At 43.2% G+C, this 17,891-nt stretch overlaps 1 protein-coding gene across 7 annotated transcripts in view; it reads left to right on the top strand.

The window, feature by feature from the left end:
• The window catches only part of LOC105276243 (putative polypeptide N-acetylgalactosaminyltransferase 9), a 157,078-nt gene extending 139,477 nt beyond the window's left edge, over window positions 1–17,601 (top strand). For 6 of the 7 annotated variants that reach the window (XM_011333726.3, XM_026972326.1, XM_011333723.3 and 3 more), the window contains 7 exons: window positions 2,305–2,618; window positions 2,789–2,987; window positions 3,218–3,387; window positions 4,337–4,465; window positions 10,257–10,367; window positions 14,099–14,227; window positions 14,400–17,601. In XM_011333726.3, coding sequence (XP_011332028.1) covers window positions 2,305–2,618; window positions 2,789–2,987; window positions 3,218–3,387; window positions 4,337–4,465; window positions 10,257–10,367; window positions 14,099–14,227; window positions 14,400–14,540 — 1,193 coding nt within the window. In that variant the 3' untranslated portion in view covers window positions 14,541–17,601. Of the gene's footprint in view, window positions 1–2,304; window positions 2,619–2,788; window positions 2,988–3,217; window positions 3,388–4,336; window positions 4,466–10,256; window positions 10,368–11,258; window positions 11,364–14,098; window positions 14,228–14,399 lie in introns of all 7 variants that reach the window. The other variant, XM_026972328.1, reaches the window with a different exon arrangement.
• The last annotated feature ends 290 nt before the right edge of the window (window positions 17,602–17,891 follow it).

Raw genomic sequence — 17,891 nt, 5'->3', positions numbered from 1 at the left:
ACACGCATGAAATGTCGATTTAGTAAGAGATGAAATCTTGCGATAACATTTTCGTGCTAAAAACACCATATCACTCAGCAATTTAATTATCACTCGGCCAGTTCGGCAATCGTAATCGCGCGAAATCCTACTGCATAATAAAAGCGGATAAGCATAAAAACCCCAAGAGAAAGAGTGTCCGAGATTAAGCTTGGTGCAGAAAAATGCGACGTGACGGAAACAGTATAGCCAAGGTGGTTGCTGGCAATCCCTATTAAAAGCTGGAGATAAGCCTTCGTTCCGGCCAGAAGTTCAACCTATAAACATAGTCACTTGCTTCAGCGATCTCCTGGCCAGCTTGGTGTGCGCTATTAACAGGCAACTGATTGCTTTATCACTGAAATGAGATCATAATACAGCCACACCTTATACAAGTCTTTTTCCCTTTTTTCCCTTCATGTCAGGAAAATAAGCCAAACTTGCTGTTAACAAACAGATTTACATGTGTCTGATTCTAATTCGAGATTAGGTACATTCCTACGCAATCCACGGGAGACCCAGTAATAATTTTTCTGAGCCACACATATCAGGATTTTTCACATATCGATTTTATATGTCGAAGGAACATGTTCTGCCTGCTCGTCGAAACGCACAGGGCGGATTAAAATGAATTCAATAATTAATAAAGCCCGCAAGAGAAAGTTGTAATGAATTTTACAGTGGGTACTTTAGTCCCCTTGGCAAAACGCATGCACGATAATTAGCTTTATATAGGAGATTGGTGACGGGGATTACGGAGTTAATTATGAGCGCTCTCGACAGCGACAGACCAGTGCTCTTTGAGCGTTTCCATTATCTGCGCCTCATAGTGCACTCAGCAAAATCATAATGAAATTTGCAATAATGGCCACGGTAGGTTTATGCGTGCCTCTGTATTCAAGGAATTCATTAGAAATTAATTGAGGTTGGAATGCGCGCGGAATCCGCGCACATATGCCAATTGCGTGCACGTTAAATGTCTGACCTCTGACCCCTTACGGTTCATCTCATCTCATTTGAGTGCAGTTAACGGCGTAATGCACCTTGTTCACAGTACTTTCACATACTCGGAGAGGGATATTTTCCCGATTTGTGATTGTTAGAATGATCCTACGTACAATCCTATCTACGTTCAACCATTCCTGTATTTTTCCTCCCACGTCACACGAGATGATGAGATGCTTTCCGACATTAAATCGACGCGAAATTCCGAATTGGAGAAAGCAGGATAACAAGAAGAATACGTCGGTTGCGTTGAAGTCAATTTATCCGAAGGGTGCGTAAAATTGAGCGGACGTCTCTATTGTCTCTATTCCAAGTACACAGCACTCGGTAATCATTGCGCTTGCACGAAACACGCTCTGATCCGTAGAATCCCTTTATACTATCCATAGTTAACCGAGCTTAGAGGGCAGAGGCTTAGGATTAGTGGCTCGGTCCCTCATAAAGCCATCCTAACGGAGAATAAATCACGGATGTCTGTTAATTGTTGCCGCCGACTCGTATTACTATCATTGGCGTTCTACAAATCTATAGATCTCGTCTACGATTGCCGGAAGTAACGCAAGGTAATAGAGGCGAGACCTCAAAGTTGTATTGCATCCTCGCGGATTAACATTAAACGGAAAAAGTTATTACATTCTCTCTTGTCTTTGATCGCTATTTATGATACTTTAACGGTGGTTTAAGGAGTAATCTGGCACTTTTTATCATACATGTATAATATTTATTGGAACTATTAGCAACGACCGTAACCACAATACTTTTTACTAGATCAACGATAAAATGTTGATAATTCGGATGAATATAGGGAAAGCGCCGTTACGTAGGATTATATCGTTGTTTCTACCTGGCATACAATTAAATTGACTGCGGTTGGGAAATGAATCTAGGAAGACGGGGGAGAGGTAATCGTTGCTGCAAGAGCTTGCAAATGACATCGTAAATAAACCGTAATCTGACATTAAGAACGTAATCGACGTTAGAGAAACCTAGAGAAACAAGCATGTCGGTGGGTTTATTGTTGCAATATCCTCCGCCGGAAGCATACGTCCTCTGGGCAACGTATATACGAAATTAGCGGAAATTTAGCAAAAACAAGAGAGAGGAAAGCCGCAGGAAGTCTGATGCCGGTACTTCCGCCCCAACTTTTGTCTCAAACTTCCGTCGATAATAGCTTGTTATGTATTAGGAGATTGCGTCGTAAATTATGCAACTATACATTTTATTTTCGAAAACCGACATTGGTTTGATAAAAACTTAGAAAAATCCTTGATCATTTCACAGCTCATCTAAAACGTCAGCTGGAGGACTATATGATGAATTATCCGAAGGTGAGGATTATTCGGGCGAATAAACGAGAGGGCCTTATCAGGGCACGCCTGTTAGGCGCCGCGGCGGCCAAGGCGCCAGTACTTACGTATCTAGACAGTCATTGCGAGTGCACGGAGGGCTGGCTGGAACCTCTCCTGGATCGGATCGCACGCGATCCGACAACGGTAGTTTGTCCGGTGATCGATGTTATAGACGACACAACCCTGGAATACCACTGGCGCGACTCGGGTGGCGTAAACGTCGGAGGATTTGATTGGAATCTTCAGGTAAACGAAATCTTCGATGCGACATCGGGGCGACAGAAAACGCGAAACGTAATTGAATTTGCGCGTATCAAGATTACAATTATGATTCTTAACGTTTCTCAAAGTCGTCGAAAAATTTTATGCATCTTGCTTTTACGTATGCATTTATGTAACGAATTTCTGTTAACAAGTTCAATTGGCACGCGGTGCCAGAGAGGGAGAAAAAGAGGCACAAAAATCCGGCCGAACCTGTTTGGTCACCAACGATGGCAGGCGGACTCTTTTCGATCGATCGCGCCTTCTTCGAACGAATCGGCACATATGACAGCGGCTTCGACATTTGGGGTGGCGAGAATCTTGAATTGTCATTTAAGAGTTGGATGTGCGGAGGTATGCTTGATAAGCAATATTAATGAAAGGAGAATTATGTCTTCTTTCAGATTAGAAAACTATCTCCCAAATTCACCAATCTTCCTGCTTTTCACGTAGAATGAAATTGCTCTTTTTACGTTATTATATTATCGTTATCATTACTCATTTGGGATGAAAAGCGCATCGAATAAAAACGTATAAATATATGCGATCGAAAATATTAATCTGACAATTCGGCACGCTCGCAGGCACTCTGGAAATCGTGCCGTGCTCGCACGTGGGTCACATCTTTAGGAAACGCTCGCCCTACAAGTGGCGTAGTGGCGTGAACGTGCTCAAGAGGAACAGCATAAGGCTGAGCGAAGTGTGGCTGGATGAGTACGCCAAGTACTACTATCAGAGGATAGGTCACGATAAAGTGAGTACTTGTGCATTGTCGCATGCATAACTTTCCTTCCATCCACGTACGATCCTTCACTGCGCGCGCTTCACTACGAGGGAACAATTAAAATGGAGCGTTATCGCGGATGGATCAATACGAGACTTTTGTAACTCGCAAAAAGCAAAATAAACAAGATTTTTCACGATTAAATGGAAAGTAATATAGAGAAGCACAGGAACAAATATAAAAAAACGTTTAAATGCATTTTATAATATCAACTTTCTTTCAGCTTTTCGTCGCAAGAAAGTAATTACCGATCATTTATCTTTGGTCGTAAAAGTTTTGTTCCATGGCGTGCCATTAAAGCTTCAACCATGTATCTTTAATCCAAGTTTCTCGTAAACATTGGCCATTGCGGGTTGGTAAGAATGAGATGAAGGATAACGATAAAGGTAGCCGATGATGGAGCGAATCGCGTAGACGGCGTAGACCAAGACTCGTCGTAAAAAAGGGCCATAAACGTGCCAAGTGCTCTTAAGGCTCGCGCGCATGTCCTCGCTCTCCTAAAGGACGTTTCTTTCGTCCCCTTCTATAACGATCTGTCATTTATCCTTGATACTTGTCCGCCCTTTCTCTCCTGTCGAGATCCAATCGACGAGATAAATCGAAGCCTAGAGAATAAATCGCTTCCGTAAGCACACCGCTATGTGTAATGATCGAGTCTATCGAGGATGACATCTTCATGGATGGCTTCATAAAATAACGAGATAAATCGCTTTCGCTCTTATGCCTCCGTGTCCTTATGTGCAAATAATCATTCAGTGCAATAATAAGATCAACCTGTTTATTTTGTTTTGTTTGGTTTAGAACATTTATTATTGTAAAGATGAAATTTTCATATCTTCTTTTGTAATCTTGTAATCTCGTATCGTATTTCTCATCTTTATCACAAGCACGATTCTGATTGTACGTTAAACTTTTCTAGGGAAATTACGGCGACGTATCGGAGCGTAAAACCCTTAGGAAGAAACTGGGGTGCAAGTCGTTCAAGTGGTACCTGGACAACGTTTACCCGGAACTCTTCATTCCGGGCGAAGCAGTCGCCTCAGGAGAGGTAAGACTACTCCACATTCTTTCGTTGAACACTTTTTTCAGCAGGTGCTGACGTTGAAGGCCTGAGGAATACCATCAGCCGGAATCAAGGAAGGAGAAGCGGAAACTATGAGAGAAACGACTGATTCCTCTTTTAACGACGTTGTCGCGGCTTTGATCCATCAAGGTGTCGGATTACGACATTCGAAGGCTCTTCGCGAGAGAAAATGTAGTCAGATAGATAAAGTTGCTGAAAAAGTGTCAAATTATTTCTCCTTTGTATCGCTTTCTTATTTCTTACATCTTACAAGTGAGTCGGGTATACTTCTTCATAAACGTATTTCTCTTGCCTCTCGGCGGTATTTTTAATACAAAATGAGAAATAGCATATTCTCCTTGGCGAGTGTTTTTATTAGTTGGTGATTAAGTACGAACTAATTGGAAGCTTAGGGATTACAGGCCGATAAAACCATGAGGTAATCTTCGATGGATCATACCTATGTTTCCTCGGGTTCGAATGTTGGCAGCAGAGGCGTTGATCGATGTCAACGAGCTCGCGACACTGGAAACAATGCCCCTTTGATTGCGAAACAATGCGAATCGTGGTCTGGGTAATCGCGGTCGCATCGCGGATGAAGGCTTGCTCGACATCCAATCGGAAATCGATTCCCACGGATCGGTACTGTGAATTCTTAGGTTACGTAGCACGAGCGATTTTGCCGATGCAACTAGATTACAAAGTGAACCCTCTTACAGAGAGGAAGTTATCCTCCGTTCGAAGAAATATCGAGCTTACAGTCTATTTCTGAATTTATCTCAAATTGTCTTAAATCTTGAAGTAAAACGACTCCACATGAAGATAAAAATGAAGTAATCTGCCTTTGATTTTATTAACTGATAGACCAGTTCGTTTTACGACGGTACACCATAGCGCCAGAGTTTTACGACAATGCCGGCTGTCGAAGTCTATATCTCAGGGACTCGTGAACGCACCAGGAAAGAGAAGCAACAGAATGAATGAACAAAGTAGAAAAAAAAGCGGAGGGAAATCGCAATGACAAATACACGGCTATATGCCGGCACGCGCGAAATTTTCGCACGGGGAATTTGTCGATTCACGTCGTTTATTCCCCTGTAACCCTTGGTTCGCTGCGTAAAATCGAACGTATAAATATCGGACAGAGGCGACGAGCGACAGAATCGTCAAAGCTACACGCGCGGTACATGCGAACCATTCGCGTGCAAGCAAGCCCGTCAAAACTGATAGTGCATTAATATCGTTCAGCGCGCGCGATTCATAGCGGACGATCAATCACGCGGAGATTTATTTCAGTCGTGTCGTCCCTGCTTCCTCCTCCCTTCACCCGTCTTCTGATCCTTTTACGTTCCGTCTCGATGCATCCATAATTGCGAAATGATATCGATTGTCGGATATTGTCACGATTACGTCGATAACACGGCATAGAGACCCAAATCGTTACATCCATCTACTTAATGGCCGAACCATTGGAAAAGAAATGGAAAAAAGTTTTCCATAAATTTTTATCAAATTGTTTCTAGCACCGGAACTCTCGTGTTACATGATTGTTTTCCACGTCGCGAAAATTTATTTACGACATTGTCATTTATTCGTGCGTGATTTATTCCGAGTTTTTTCCCCCAGTTACCGTTCACCGTCTGCATTTAATAAATCTTTTATCGGCATCGCCGCCGCCGTCAGCGTCGATATTATTGATGTGTTTTATTAATCAATTCATTTCAGGATATATTTTCGCCGCTCAGGGCAGATTGTCAGATTATTTCGGAATGTATTTTCATCGCGTTGGCCGCCGTCGCCGTGCTATTCCGCTGCATTCGTAATTGCGAAATGATTGCAAACGCTGTCGGGAATAAATCCGCCTTCCCCGCTTGTGTACCTTGCATTTCCACGCGGATCGTTACACGTCCTCTCCTCACATGTAGCGTGCCGTTCCGTGTGACAAAGTCACGGTACGTAGTCACCGAGGGTATTAACGACGTTGCACCAACGGATAAATTGCACCGTCACGTGACACGAATATTTCATACTTCATCATTCTTCCTCTCCCATTTTCCTCCAAATTTCCTTTTGCTACTTTAATTTTATCACGAGCCGACGGTGCATTAACCGTCATACCTGGTAACCATGTTTAACATGCTGTTCAACGCAACCCCGCAAAGGAAGTAAAACACTTGTAGCGTAAAACCTTTTTTCGCAGAGTTTTGCTCAAGGAAAATGCAAACCTCAAGTAGGACACGCCACTTAGTAAAAATACTCGGTAAAAATACGAGCACATGTTCCCAATAATGTACCATTTATAATTGAGTGACATACTCGCATGTTATTAATAAAGTTAAAATTTAGCGATTGTTTTTTTTATCGTTACGAAATGTGTTGGCTACTGAAACATATAATATTAAGTAGACATATGTTGATGCGTTTCAAACACAAAATTTCGTGTCATGATACAAGGCTCAATTACGTTGTGAATTAATCATGTCATTAAATAATTCATTCGTGCATTCTATTATTATCATCTCCCGCCCTCCTCCCCCTATTATTCCCAGCACCGTGCAGAGAACTTTAATGTTCTTCAGAGAGGCGAAGGAGTTAAACCTCGGCTTGCATTACACGTGTCACAATGTCACGCGATTCAAATATTTCGTGCCCATGCCTTCTCCTTTCCCTCATTTATCTCCGTCTCCGTTCCGTGCGCGCTCTTTCTCACCTTGGCTCTCTCTTTTTCGCACATCCGTGCACGGTCTCGGCGCGTCTCGTTATCTTCACACTTCACTTGGATTTCTCGTATCAGGATAATCTTCGTCCTCATGCTATCTCCGTACACGCCGTACAAGATAACCGAGCGCACTCAAGTTCGCTGTACCGGAAATTCCGGGTAAGTTTCGAGCGCGCGACTCGTGTTGCTCCGTTATCGAAGAAATATTTTAGCTTTTAATAATGCCGGAAGCGCCACGGCGTATCATCCGGATCGACCGTACAGTGGATCCAAAAAATCTGGCGCGAAATGATTCGCTCCTTTCTATGTAATACTTGATACGTAACTCGTGACAACAAAATTCAAAAAGGAACAGATTATTCGCGAAAGGAAAATCGCTGATTATGATACAGCACGACTTCTGGCAAATCACAATTTTACACCACCGTTAAGACAACACGCGGCACATACACACTTTTCGATCGTGCAAAGGCAATATTCCAATTGAACGTGATGATAAAAAGCAACTGGAATCCGAGAGCTATCGAATGCTATCGACCAACCCTCTTTTTACCTTATCCAACCCCGTTGTCTTGTCGTTTGTTACGATCCACTCACGTTTTCCCCCGAATAGAATGCAAGGAATGTGTTTTACTGTACTCTTCTTTTTTTTCTTCTTTTTCTGTCCAAGCACACTGACACTGGCATCCGCGGAATAGGGAAACTAAAAGAAAGCATCGCGAAAAAAGCGATGGAAAAAGGAGGAATGTATAAAGGATGGGCGCACATTTTCGCGAAGAAGCATTCACGCGGCCGAGCACTTCGGAATGCGGTTCGTGCTATATACGAAATAACAATTTCGCTACTCAGTTATACCTGGCATGTCGGCATAACTAATTGTTTTGCCAATTTGAATTATTGTGCGTGGCCATTTATTCTTTAGCGTTTTTATTGATATCATTCCGATATGTAGGGATTAATCAACTTGCGTATAATTGGGTTTTTCCAATCTTGTATATGTAATATATTGCTTCAAAATATTTTGTGTACACAACTCTTGAAATCTTTGGAATTTTTAATATACCTACATATAAAATATGCAAGAATACACTGTTTGTGTATTGGAATCGGATAATCGATATTTTTCATCGAAAATCCAAAACTTTGTACTTTTCTAACAGAATCGAAATTCCAGTTATTCGCACTGTTCAGCGTTAATATCATCAAGAATTATACAGTTACGTGAAATAAAATTTGACAGAGATTTGATAATTCGTTTCGCGTGTACAATTTTGTTCGTATATTTCGGCAAAACTTATGCTCTTACCATTTCCACGTCTAGACGTCTCACCTTTGCCTCCTTCTACAGTGTCTTCTCCTTTTGCTCTTTATTTGCTTCTGCAGAAGCGGCTAAATCACGTCCGGTCTTCCCTATCGTAGCCAAGAAGGAATGACTGGATTTATAGTTCACACGATTCTGCGATGGTCCAGAAATAGTGCACAATGTGAATAATTTCGGATGCACGTGTTTCTACATACGTGCACGGACAGAACGTATATTTCTCCGGAGGGTATATATGATTTTTGAGTTATTCTATGCGCGAATAGAAGGGATTTCTTATACTAAATCGCATGGGATGAGGAGCAAGCAATACAATGCGCAGTTTTGCACTGCATTATTATTGCATTATTAATTCCATATCAAATCCCATGACAAAGTGTTTGTAACGTAGGTACATCTCGCATGGAATTGCAAAAATTACAGATATTCTCAGAAGTTCAGAGCGTTTCGTTAACGCTCTGAAAAACTGTCTCTTTTCGCGTACAGATAAATGTAGAAAACTGAAAGCAGGATTGAAGGAAATATCCCCTCTTTGGATTAAATAAATAATCCGAATGAGAAAAATGTAATAATAAATATGAAATAACGAGATATGAAATTCAGAAAATGCCCGAAATACGTAATTTTCCGCGATATTACTCCGAGTTCCAACTCTCCGAGTTCCAACTCTCCGAGTTGGGACCATAAAGTTGTCTAAATACCAGATCATATTTCTCATCGAGTTCACTAAGAGCCTTCGAGCCGCCTTTAATAACGTCGACGGAGCTGGAGCTTTTGAAATTTTATCGACCTCCGGGATACCCGGTTATAAATCATGAGTTTTTATTCCAGTCGGCCGACGAGGACGCCGACAACGAGAACGACTTCCACGAGAAGGAAGAGACGGGGAGTAGAGACGGGAAAAGTGGGATGAAGATGTTCGCGTTGAAACTGCAACGACCACAGAATTCTTGCATGCAGCGAAATCAGGACTGCTGACCGAGCTCCGTAACTGAATGCACCTGCTGTTATACGCAGGCACATGTGCGCTCATACTCATAGAGAGTGTATCCGCACAAACACACGCGCGTACGCACACGCACGCCGTGCATTCGGTCGCGACACGTACGTCAGACCGAACAAAATACGAGCAGACCTCATTTTCAATTTGTTTCAGTCTATTTGAGAAATGGAGAACGCAATCTGCGGTCTGTGCGGTCCTGCTTCCCCGGGCATGCCGCGAATCTGTGATCGAAAAAAATATCACGCAACAGAGGGTCATACTTTATGCCCATCGCGTATTCCATTTCAGAATTCTTGCGAAAGGCACAGATGAACAACGATCAATCTCGTTACCAAAGTGTTGTCGCGTTTTTATTAATCCAATTATTACCTTCCAGATACATCGCGCCTCCGCGCACGGAAGGCGTATTTTTATATCCTGATATTTGAAAGCAACGTCCATGGCTTTTTTACATTGAACATTCGGAATTTAATTAAACTCATTGTGTTTAATTAATTCGGTCGGCAATAATAGTTCACATAAATATCTCCTATAATGAAATTCAAAGAACGCGAGAAAACGTGCGAATCAGAAATATCAGAGTCGTTGACGATGCTTTTTTCCGAATAACTTTTATTCCTGTTCATATTATACGTACATATATATATGTAAATATTCCATAGAGTATATTCTCCCGGGTATTACTAACGGTACGGTGGTGCGCTCACTAATACTTCCAAAAAATAACAAACAGGTGCGAAACCTCGGTGAGGGCGGCAACACTTGCCTGGACTCACCCGCCCGTAAGGCCGACTTGCACAAACCGTGCGGACTGTATCCCTGCCATCGACAGGGCGGAAATCAGGTACAATAGACACCGCGCACGAAGAAATTCCTTCACCACAAACGCATTGTCCCGTAAAACTGCCTGTCCATGTTTGATGTGTGAAATTGTGTATGCGTTCAGAGTTTCAAACGGAAACGCGATTTTCGTTGAATTTTGTTGATTTTCGCCTGGCTGTAAAGTTTCTTTTCGTTCTAGTACCACTCTGACTGAAACTCTAGTTGAAAATGCAGTTTCGTTACTATGCTTCTAGACAATAAATACTCAGTACAATAGATTATTCATCGCAGAGCGGTCCGTTTTTGTTACGTCGCGAAACGCGATGCAGTGTCAAAATAGACAATACGTGATAAGAATGGAAAGAATAAAAAGCTTCGACAGTCAGACCTCGAGTCAACGAGTCAACGAGTTAATCGGTAAAAGCTTCGATGCAGTAACCGCGTTAAATGATACATTTATGATGCTACATATCAATGATAACACAGATGGATTGATCGTTTTAGTTCTCAGCCACGAAATGACAGCGCTTGTTAGTAGCTGCATCCTGTCAGTATATTCAGTCTAATTATTATCGTATAATGCTGCACGAGTAAACAGTGCACACACGGGTCGGACTCGTGAAATGTGCGACCCATAATTCCACCGCGAAGCTAATCGAAGCTACATACCAAATTACTAGAAAATCGAGTTTCCGTCTCATCGGCGATATCGATCCATTGTCGTTTCCCCAATGACGGCCGAGAGCACCTAATCGCGCGCGCGTTCGTGTTCATGTGTGTTCGCGCTTCCAGCTGCTTGGATTCTCGACAGGGGCAACGGATGAAACCCGTGCGATCGCACGAGACGCGGAATAAGTAATAACGAGTCTTTATCTGGCAGTAATCGTGTGAAATTCTGTCTATTCCATCGCAGATAAGGCAAATCACTAGCGGGATGTGTATAGATTCACCAGGGAAATCCGAAGACCTACATCAGCCGGTGGGCTTGTATCCCTGTCACCGTCAAGGCGGCAATCAGGTACACCGATAAAGCCGCGACGACAGTATATATCTCGAATTAATCCAAATAGGGGAAGGAACATTCACAAAGTACTAAATCTCTCGAGGCTTTCCTAATTGGTTGATGGGTGACAGGTGCATCTAATTTTAATACGTAGTTTTTTAGTCGAAAGTCAAATGCAATTTGTGTACAATTTCATCCCTTGAAACGCCTGATCGAGGCTTTCCTAATCGATTGATGGGTAACAGGTGCATCTAATTTTAATACGTAGTTTTTCAGTCGAAAGTCAAATGCAACGTGTGTAAAATTTCATCCCTTGAAACGCCTGATCGGCTTGCATGCACGCTAACTCGGTATTAATCGCGCCGCGTTTCGGCGTGACTGGTAGCGTCGCTAATCTGGTGTAGGTGCTCATCAGTCCACGTCCCAGGTACCCCTAGGTGCGATGACCTCAATCTCGCTGACTTTTGATGTGGTTACGCGCAGATTACTATCATTTCTTAACATTGACATTTCTTAACGCTGATCAAACGGTCGATTTGGCCTCTACAATTCGTCGAGAGATATCGAAATGCCACGATGCGTAACCAGATGCTTGCGTTTGACATTTTCACGACTATGTGCCGTTCCTGCCGTCGTTGTTCTTTTCGCAATTTAAACTTCATCGTTCCGGTTTGACGCTTTATCGTATAAATTTATTAGCGAGCTACACTCGACAGGATCGAGCGGGATCCATGCGGGAATCACGGTAAATTGGCGCTTTATCCCGTTTCTTGCATTCATTCGGTCGGTCTGTTGTTAAAGCCTATCTGCACATACGCGCACACGGAAACGTTGGCGTTTAACAACCGTGGTAACCGGTTACAGCCAAAAACACAATCAGTCGGTGCTTGCTTAGTCCGGTAAAGCGCTGCTTTAATTTAGCTGTTTGCCCCTGCAATTAAGCCGCGGTTTCACGGCAATTACGCTTTCGGTCGCCGCCCTGATGACTGACGCTGATAAAGTTGCGATCCTCCCCCTCCTGCCCCCGCGTGCGTGTACCAGGAGGCCGAGAGTACGAGGGATACGCACCGATGATCCAGGATCAGTCGTGATCGCGGATGATGGAAGGTGAATAATCGCATCAGCGGATGGAAGGCGAGTGTATCGCACGAGATAGCCGTTGCGGTTGCCGAGTGGCTCGTTTATGGCGACTACAATGCGTATCTGTACCGCGCGTGTGTACCGAATTATCATCGACATTATGCTCAGGGGTTCGTGATACGAACAGCGTGTCGCGTCACGCTATAATCTCGATCGTACGGAACACGCGCATAAATGGCGATGGCTGTTCCATTTCGCCGCGCTCTCGTCCGTTCTTTCATTATTCGTTATCTTTCCAGGTGTAAAAGGCAACGTGATTTTTTCACGCGATTCGCGCGGGGATGAAAGAATGCGAAAGCATGTGACGCGAAAGCGGTACGTTTTAGGTGGCGTGGCAACATAACGCACGCTTCTATCATGTACTCGAGACAGTGTGGTATAATGCACTCTGATTTGAGAGTTTCCGGCAGAATGGAACGCGGGTTGTGCATGGCTAACGATGCTTGATGATGCATGTGTGCAGTGAATGCTTGTTTCTCGTTATCCCGTGCCCACTATTCTCTAATTATACTTGTAAAGCACTTGAAAACACTACATTGTCGACCCGACGGTTCTGACAGTCGCTGTCCCAATTTGCGTAGTTCGTGTTCATTTGCCGTGTTAAATTGTCAATAATTATGACCGCGCGATACGCGTTTCCCTATTTCTCGTTTCCTTTCCCTCCCGTAAGAAAGTGCCTGTAAAATGAGTTTTCACGGTTGGAACGTTCTCCCAGATTCACGCCTTTGAGTCTGCCGTCAATAATCGATATAGACTCGGAATCGTGGAAACTCCGAGGACCAAAGTCGCCTTTATGGGCGACAACGCGCGACTCGTTGGTGTTCGCTGTCAATTCCAGGCGGCTGGAATTGCACAAACAGCGACCGTTGCCCGGTCGGACGAGTGCAATTTCGAGGACCACTGGACTCGATTATCGGCGATCGGCGCTCATTACGGAGCGTAGACCGCGTCGACGCGCTTCCGGCACGCGTGTTCCGCTCCGCGCGAGCCGAGCGTTTCGCGCGCGCGGTGAATAATTGTTAGCCGCGCGCTCGGCCGCGCGCACATGATCGTTTCGGAACAAGATATTTTACAAGCGGAGGTGTGTAATCGATCGACCGTCCTGCTGTACCGCGAAAATCCGCATCTGCCCGCAGTTTGTCGCGCACGATAATACTCCATCGCGCGCAACGTCATGCTGATTTTCGCGTCCCGTAAACACAATACGACAGATTAAACGCGAATACCGAACGGTTTTACGTTTTTGCATTCCTGCGGTTTGCAGATTCCCGGCTGCGGATATCGTTGTTTTAGAGAGAGAGAGAGAGAGAGGGAAAGAGGAGAGGGAAATCGCAATAACAGGGGCGCGAACGCTTTCGTAAAATATACATAGGGAAATGCATACATATTAAAAACCAATGTTTTATTCACGTCGAAGCTACCCCCCTCTGATGATAACATTCCCGTATATCAGTTTTATTGGTGGTATTTTTTTCAACTGAGTCTCTCTCTCTGCAAAATCGTGCTTGCATTTTTTTTATTTTTGTGATAGCATCTGTCAGAATCAGTGGTCGTAGGCAAGCCTGTGATGTTGAAATCCTGAAAACATTAATCGAGATCATTTGTCGCAGTACTGGATGCTCAGCAAGACGGGTGAGATCCGTCGAGACGAGTCGTGCTTGGATTACAGCGGCAGCGACGTCATCCTCTATCCTTGCCACGGTAGTAAAGGGAATCAACAATGGATCTACAATCCTCAGGTAATAGATTGTCTTCTGGTACCGTTCTCCTACGAACCGTCGCGAGCGAATCTTGAAACGAAATCAAATTAGAAGAACTGAGAGCGAGCGAGTATTTTCAGAAAATTTCACGAAATTGATTCGTTGAATTCGTGATCCGCGCGTTACTCAAACTCCATTTCTCTGTTTTCAGACTAATCACATCAGGCACGGCAGCAGCGACAAGTGTCTGGCGATTACGGAGAGCAAGCAGCAACTAGTGATGGAGGAATGCTCGGCCAATGCACCGAGACAGAGGTGGTCCTTCGAGAATTACGACCCGTCGAAGCTGTGATACCGCACCTCCTCGCGTCGTCATTCGCACAATCTCGGTCAGGGTTCCGAGCGCGCCGGATCTTGGCTACCAGGGAAACGATACTCGATCGCCAAGACCCGTTTCGGCAGATAAATCTCCGCAAATCCGAGATCGCGCCGAGTCTCAAAGTTACTTCTGCGGATCACTGCTCGAGATCGCCTCGGGACGATCCAGACGCGAATGCTGCGCGATTCCACGACGTTCGTCCGGGAACAACGAGAACGGAAATTCAACGAGATTCTTCCTACGACGAGATCGGCGAATGTGATCGATGACGACGCGGAAGATCGTGATGCAACGAAATGTTCGCGAGGACGATATGCTTAGAGAATTTTGTACTCGGAATATCGCATTTAATTAGAATACTTTCTGAGCGTTGCGCACGATTGTTTATCGTCATTGATTTTTCTAATTCTGAGTTCCAAGAGATTCTATTGCGAGAGATTGAACCGTGATGGGATCGCGGACGAACGTGATCGTATCGACCATCGAGTAGCTCTCGATCGTCACTTTCGTTCGCTGATCATTGGCGCTTCCAAGAGTATCAAGGAAGCGTGATACTCGGTGCCATCGCAGGAGCCACGTATCGCACCGATTCTTGCGAGTGCATTTAATTGTCGATTGCATTTAATTTTAGACGACTAAGCGAATTATGTCTCCTTCTTTCTCTCTCGCGCGCGCTCTCTCGGCCTGTGGCGCCGATCATTTCAAGGAACAAACTCCAAAATGTCTTCGATAGATCCGTACAAACGCAATTTTATTATTTTCTAGAAAGTCAAGTGCCAAATTTGAAATATTACCATCCTAAGCTCTCGCGCTAAACACGAATGGCGATTCAAATGGCGGACACGTAGCAACGTAAAAGGTAAACGTTTACTTGCGTGCACCGAATGATTTACGGAGATCGTACCGAACAATACCTGCACAGTCATGCCTTTCTTTTCACTCTCGCAGTGTCATGTGCGAGTTTGAAGGAAACGCGAGAGGAATTACAACCGCATCGTTCTCACAACGCAATTCTCACAAATAGCATCTCGTAGTTGGAGATGGTTTATCATCAACGGTTGTTCTTGCGTTTGTGTCGGTACTCGGAAAGTTCTCAAGAGACGAAACTGTCCGCAGCACGAAATTGCCGACAGTGGAGATGTAAACGATCCTTTTTTTATTATTATTATTCATCTCGCTGCGACGAGATGTATACAATATATCCCTGTCGATCATTAACGTCATTCCATATGATAATTATGTGTCGCGTGCAGTCGCCGATTTGGATATTCGCGATGGCATTCGTTGATGGTAATCTCTTTCTTGCCGCCTTTTGGAGATGAACTTTGCATTCCAGACTCGCCGAAATGATGAAACGAGTACGAATAGTGGCGACATTTCCATTCGCGTACAATACAAAACATATTTTTATTTAAAATTTAATTTAGCTATTGTTCATAGATCAGTAAGGGAGAGAAGAAGAGCGGTGGAACATTCCGAAGGCACAGGCGAATTGTCTGATTTCGTTTGTACATTCATGTGAGCGTCTTGATGCCAGTGCAGAATATAAGTACCGCCTAAGTAGGTTTAAAAGAGCGTCTAAGTATAAGAGTACGAGCGTGTATGAGTTATTAAACCGCGGATTGTCTTCGCTTTCGATGAAACTCGCTATCGCGATCGCGACTTTGCGATTAGTCGAATGTGTAAATCTGCTAACGAATACTCGACGAGAGAAAGAAGTGGAGTACACTTTTATAAGGAAATGTGAGTCTTTTTCTATAATTGTAGCTACATATCATTACATAAACATGACTGAGAATCGGTATAAAGAAATCATACAGTCTTCGTATTGTAATAGAGATTTAAAACTAAAGTCGTCGATAATGAGTCTCTATCTGTTAATTACATGTGTTGAGAATCGCAAGACGTCTTTTTTCTAAGCACATGATTCAACGATTCTATCTTCATTCGGTACTTTACATCCTCACATCTTACGATCCGTAAGAATGATTTCTGCGTGCCAACGAAATCGTAAATGCTGTCACATGTACCAAAACGCGTGGTATCATTGACGATTATTAATTTTGTAAAGGCACTGCGTTATATTTTTAACTCCATCATGACAAATCTTATCATATCATGTAATTTTATACATATCTTTCTCTTCTCCGAAAATTCAGATACTATTTATGGATTTTTTTTCTGGAGAAAATCATAAAAAGGTATACATATACTTCGTGTTAAAATCGATCGAATAAGGTATTTAGAAATCAGGAAATAGGTGTGAAAAACAGAATGTGAATGTGAAATAACAGAAATGGGTGTACGTTCGGATTTGCGATTTCGCGTGTAATTAATCGTGAACGATAATTAAATATAAATGCGTTAATGTATGTTTAATGGTGTAAGGGAATCCGCAGAGGAAGGAAGCGAGCGAGCGAGTGAGTAAGTGAGTGAGTGAGTGAATGAGTGAGGGAGAGAGAGAGAGAGAGAGAGAGAGAAGAGAGAATAGTAAGCAGCGGGTTAACTCGTGTACGAATGTGTGCTTAATTAGATACGACTAATTAGCTGTTCTCGTCTTAGGACTAATCAAGTTTCTCGAAGCCGCAGTTTTGTCAAGATGCGAGATACGAGAACACGTCGAATAGTTCAGAGAGCGTGACTGTTCGCGGATGGTCCCGCGCTATCGCGAGGATTCGTTTAGCGATTTGCGATTCTGGTGGTCGATGCAAGTATGTATGTGCACGCGAATGCAGATGGACGAAGACCATTTATACAGATTATATATATACGACATTTTTTACATTTGGTAAGGACATTACATATAGTAAGAGGGGGGAATATGATTGATAGTAATAATAATCGTGGATAACGCAACCGCCGGGACATTGTATGTTCCCCGCGCACGGCACCCGTCGCGCGTTTAATTAATGTAATATCGAACGTGCCTTATTTCGTGTATATATGAATATTATTATCATTATTATCATTACTACGAACCTCTATCATAACGTGCAAGTATTTGTGTTGAATAAATCGATGTTGTTTTATGTTACTAATAGTTTTCAATAATTCCTTCCGATTTTCGTATTGTATTAATTCGTATTATCGTAATTGAATCCCCCTGGGATTCCGAAATCCGAAATTATAACATCTACTTTATTGTATGTTACTTGCCGCAGTATTAAAAATTACTATTCATTCACGTGTACATTACACAAATGTTATTCTTGATACTCGTCTACAGGACGATCCATATATTTTCAAGAGAAATGAAGTATACAAATAAGACGGTCTAATGAATGAGAGCTGATGCGTGGAAATGGAACGCGACACACTTTCAGT

The sequence above is a fragment of the Ooceraea biroi genome, chromosome 9, assembly GCF_003672135.1.
Source record: "Ooceraea biroi isolate clonal line C1 chromosome 9, Obir_v5.4, whole genome shotgun sequence".
NCBI lineage: Eukaryota > Metazoa > Arthropoda > Insecta > Hymenoptera > Formicidae > Ooceraea > Ooceraea biroi.
The sequence above is the reverse complement of the archived record's forward strand: the minus strand, read 5'-3'. Positions and strand labels throughout refer to the sequence as shown.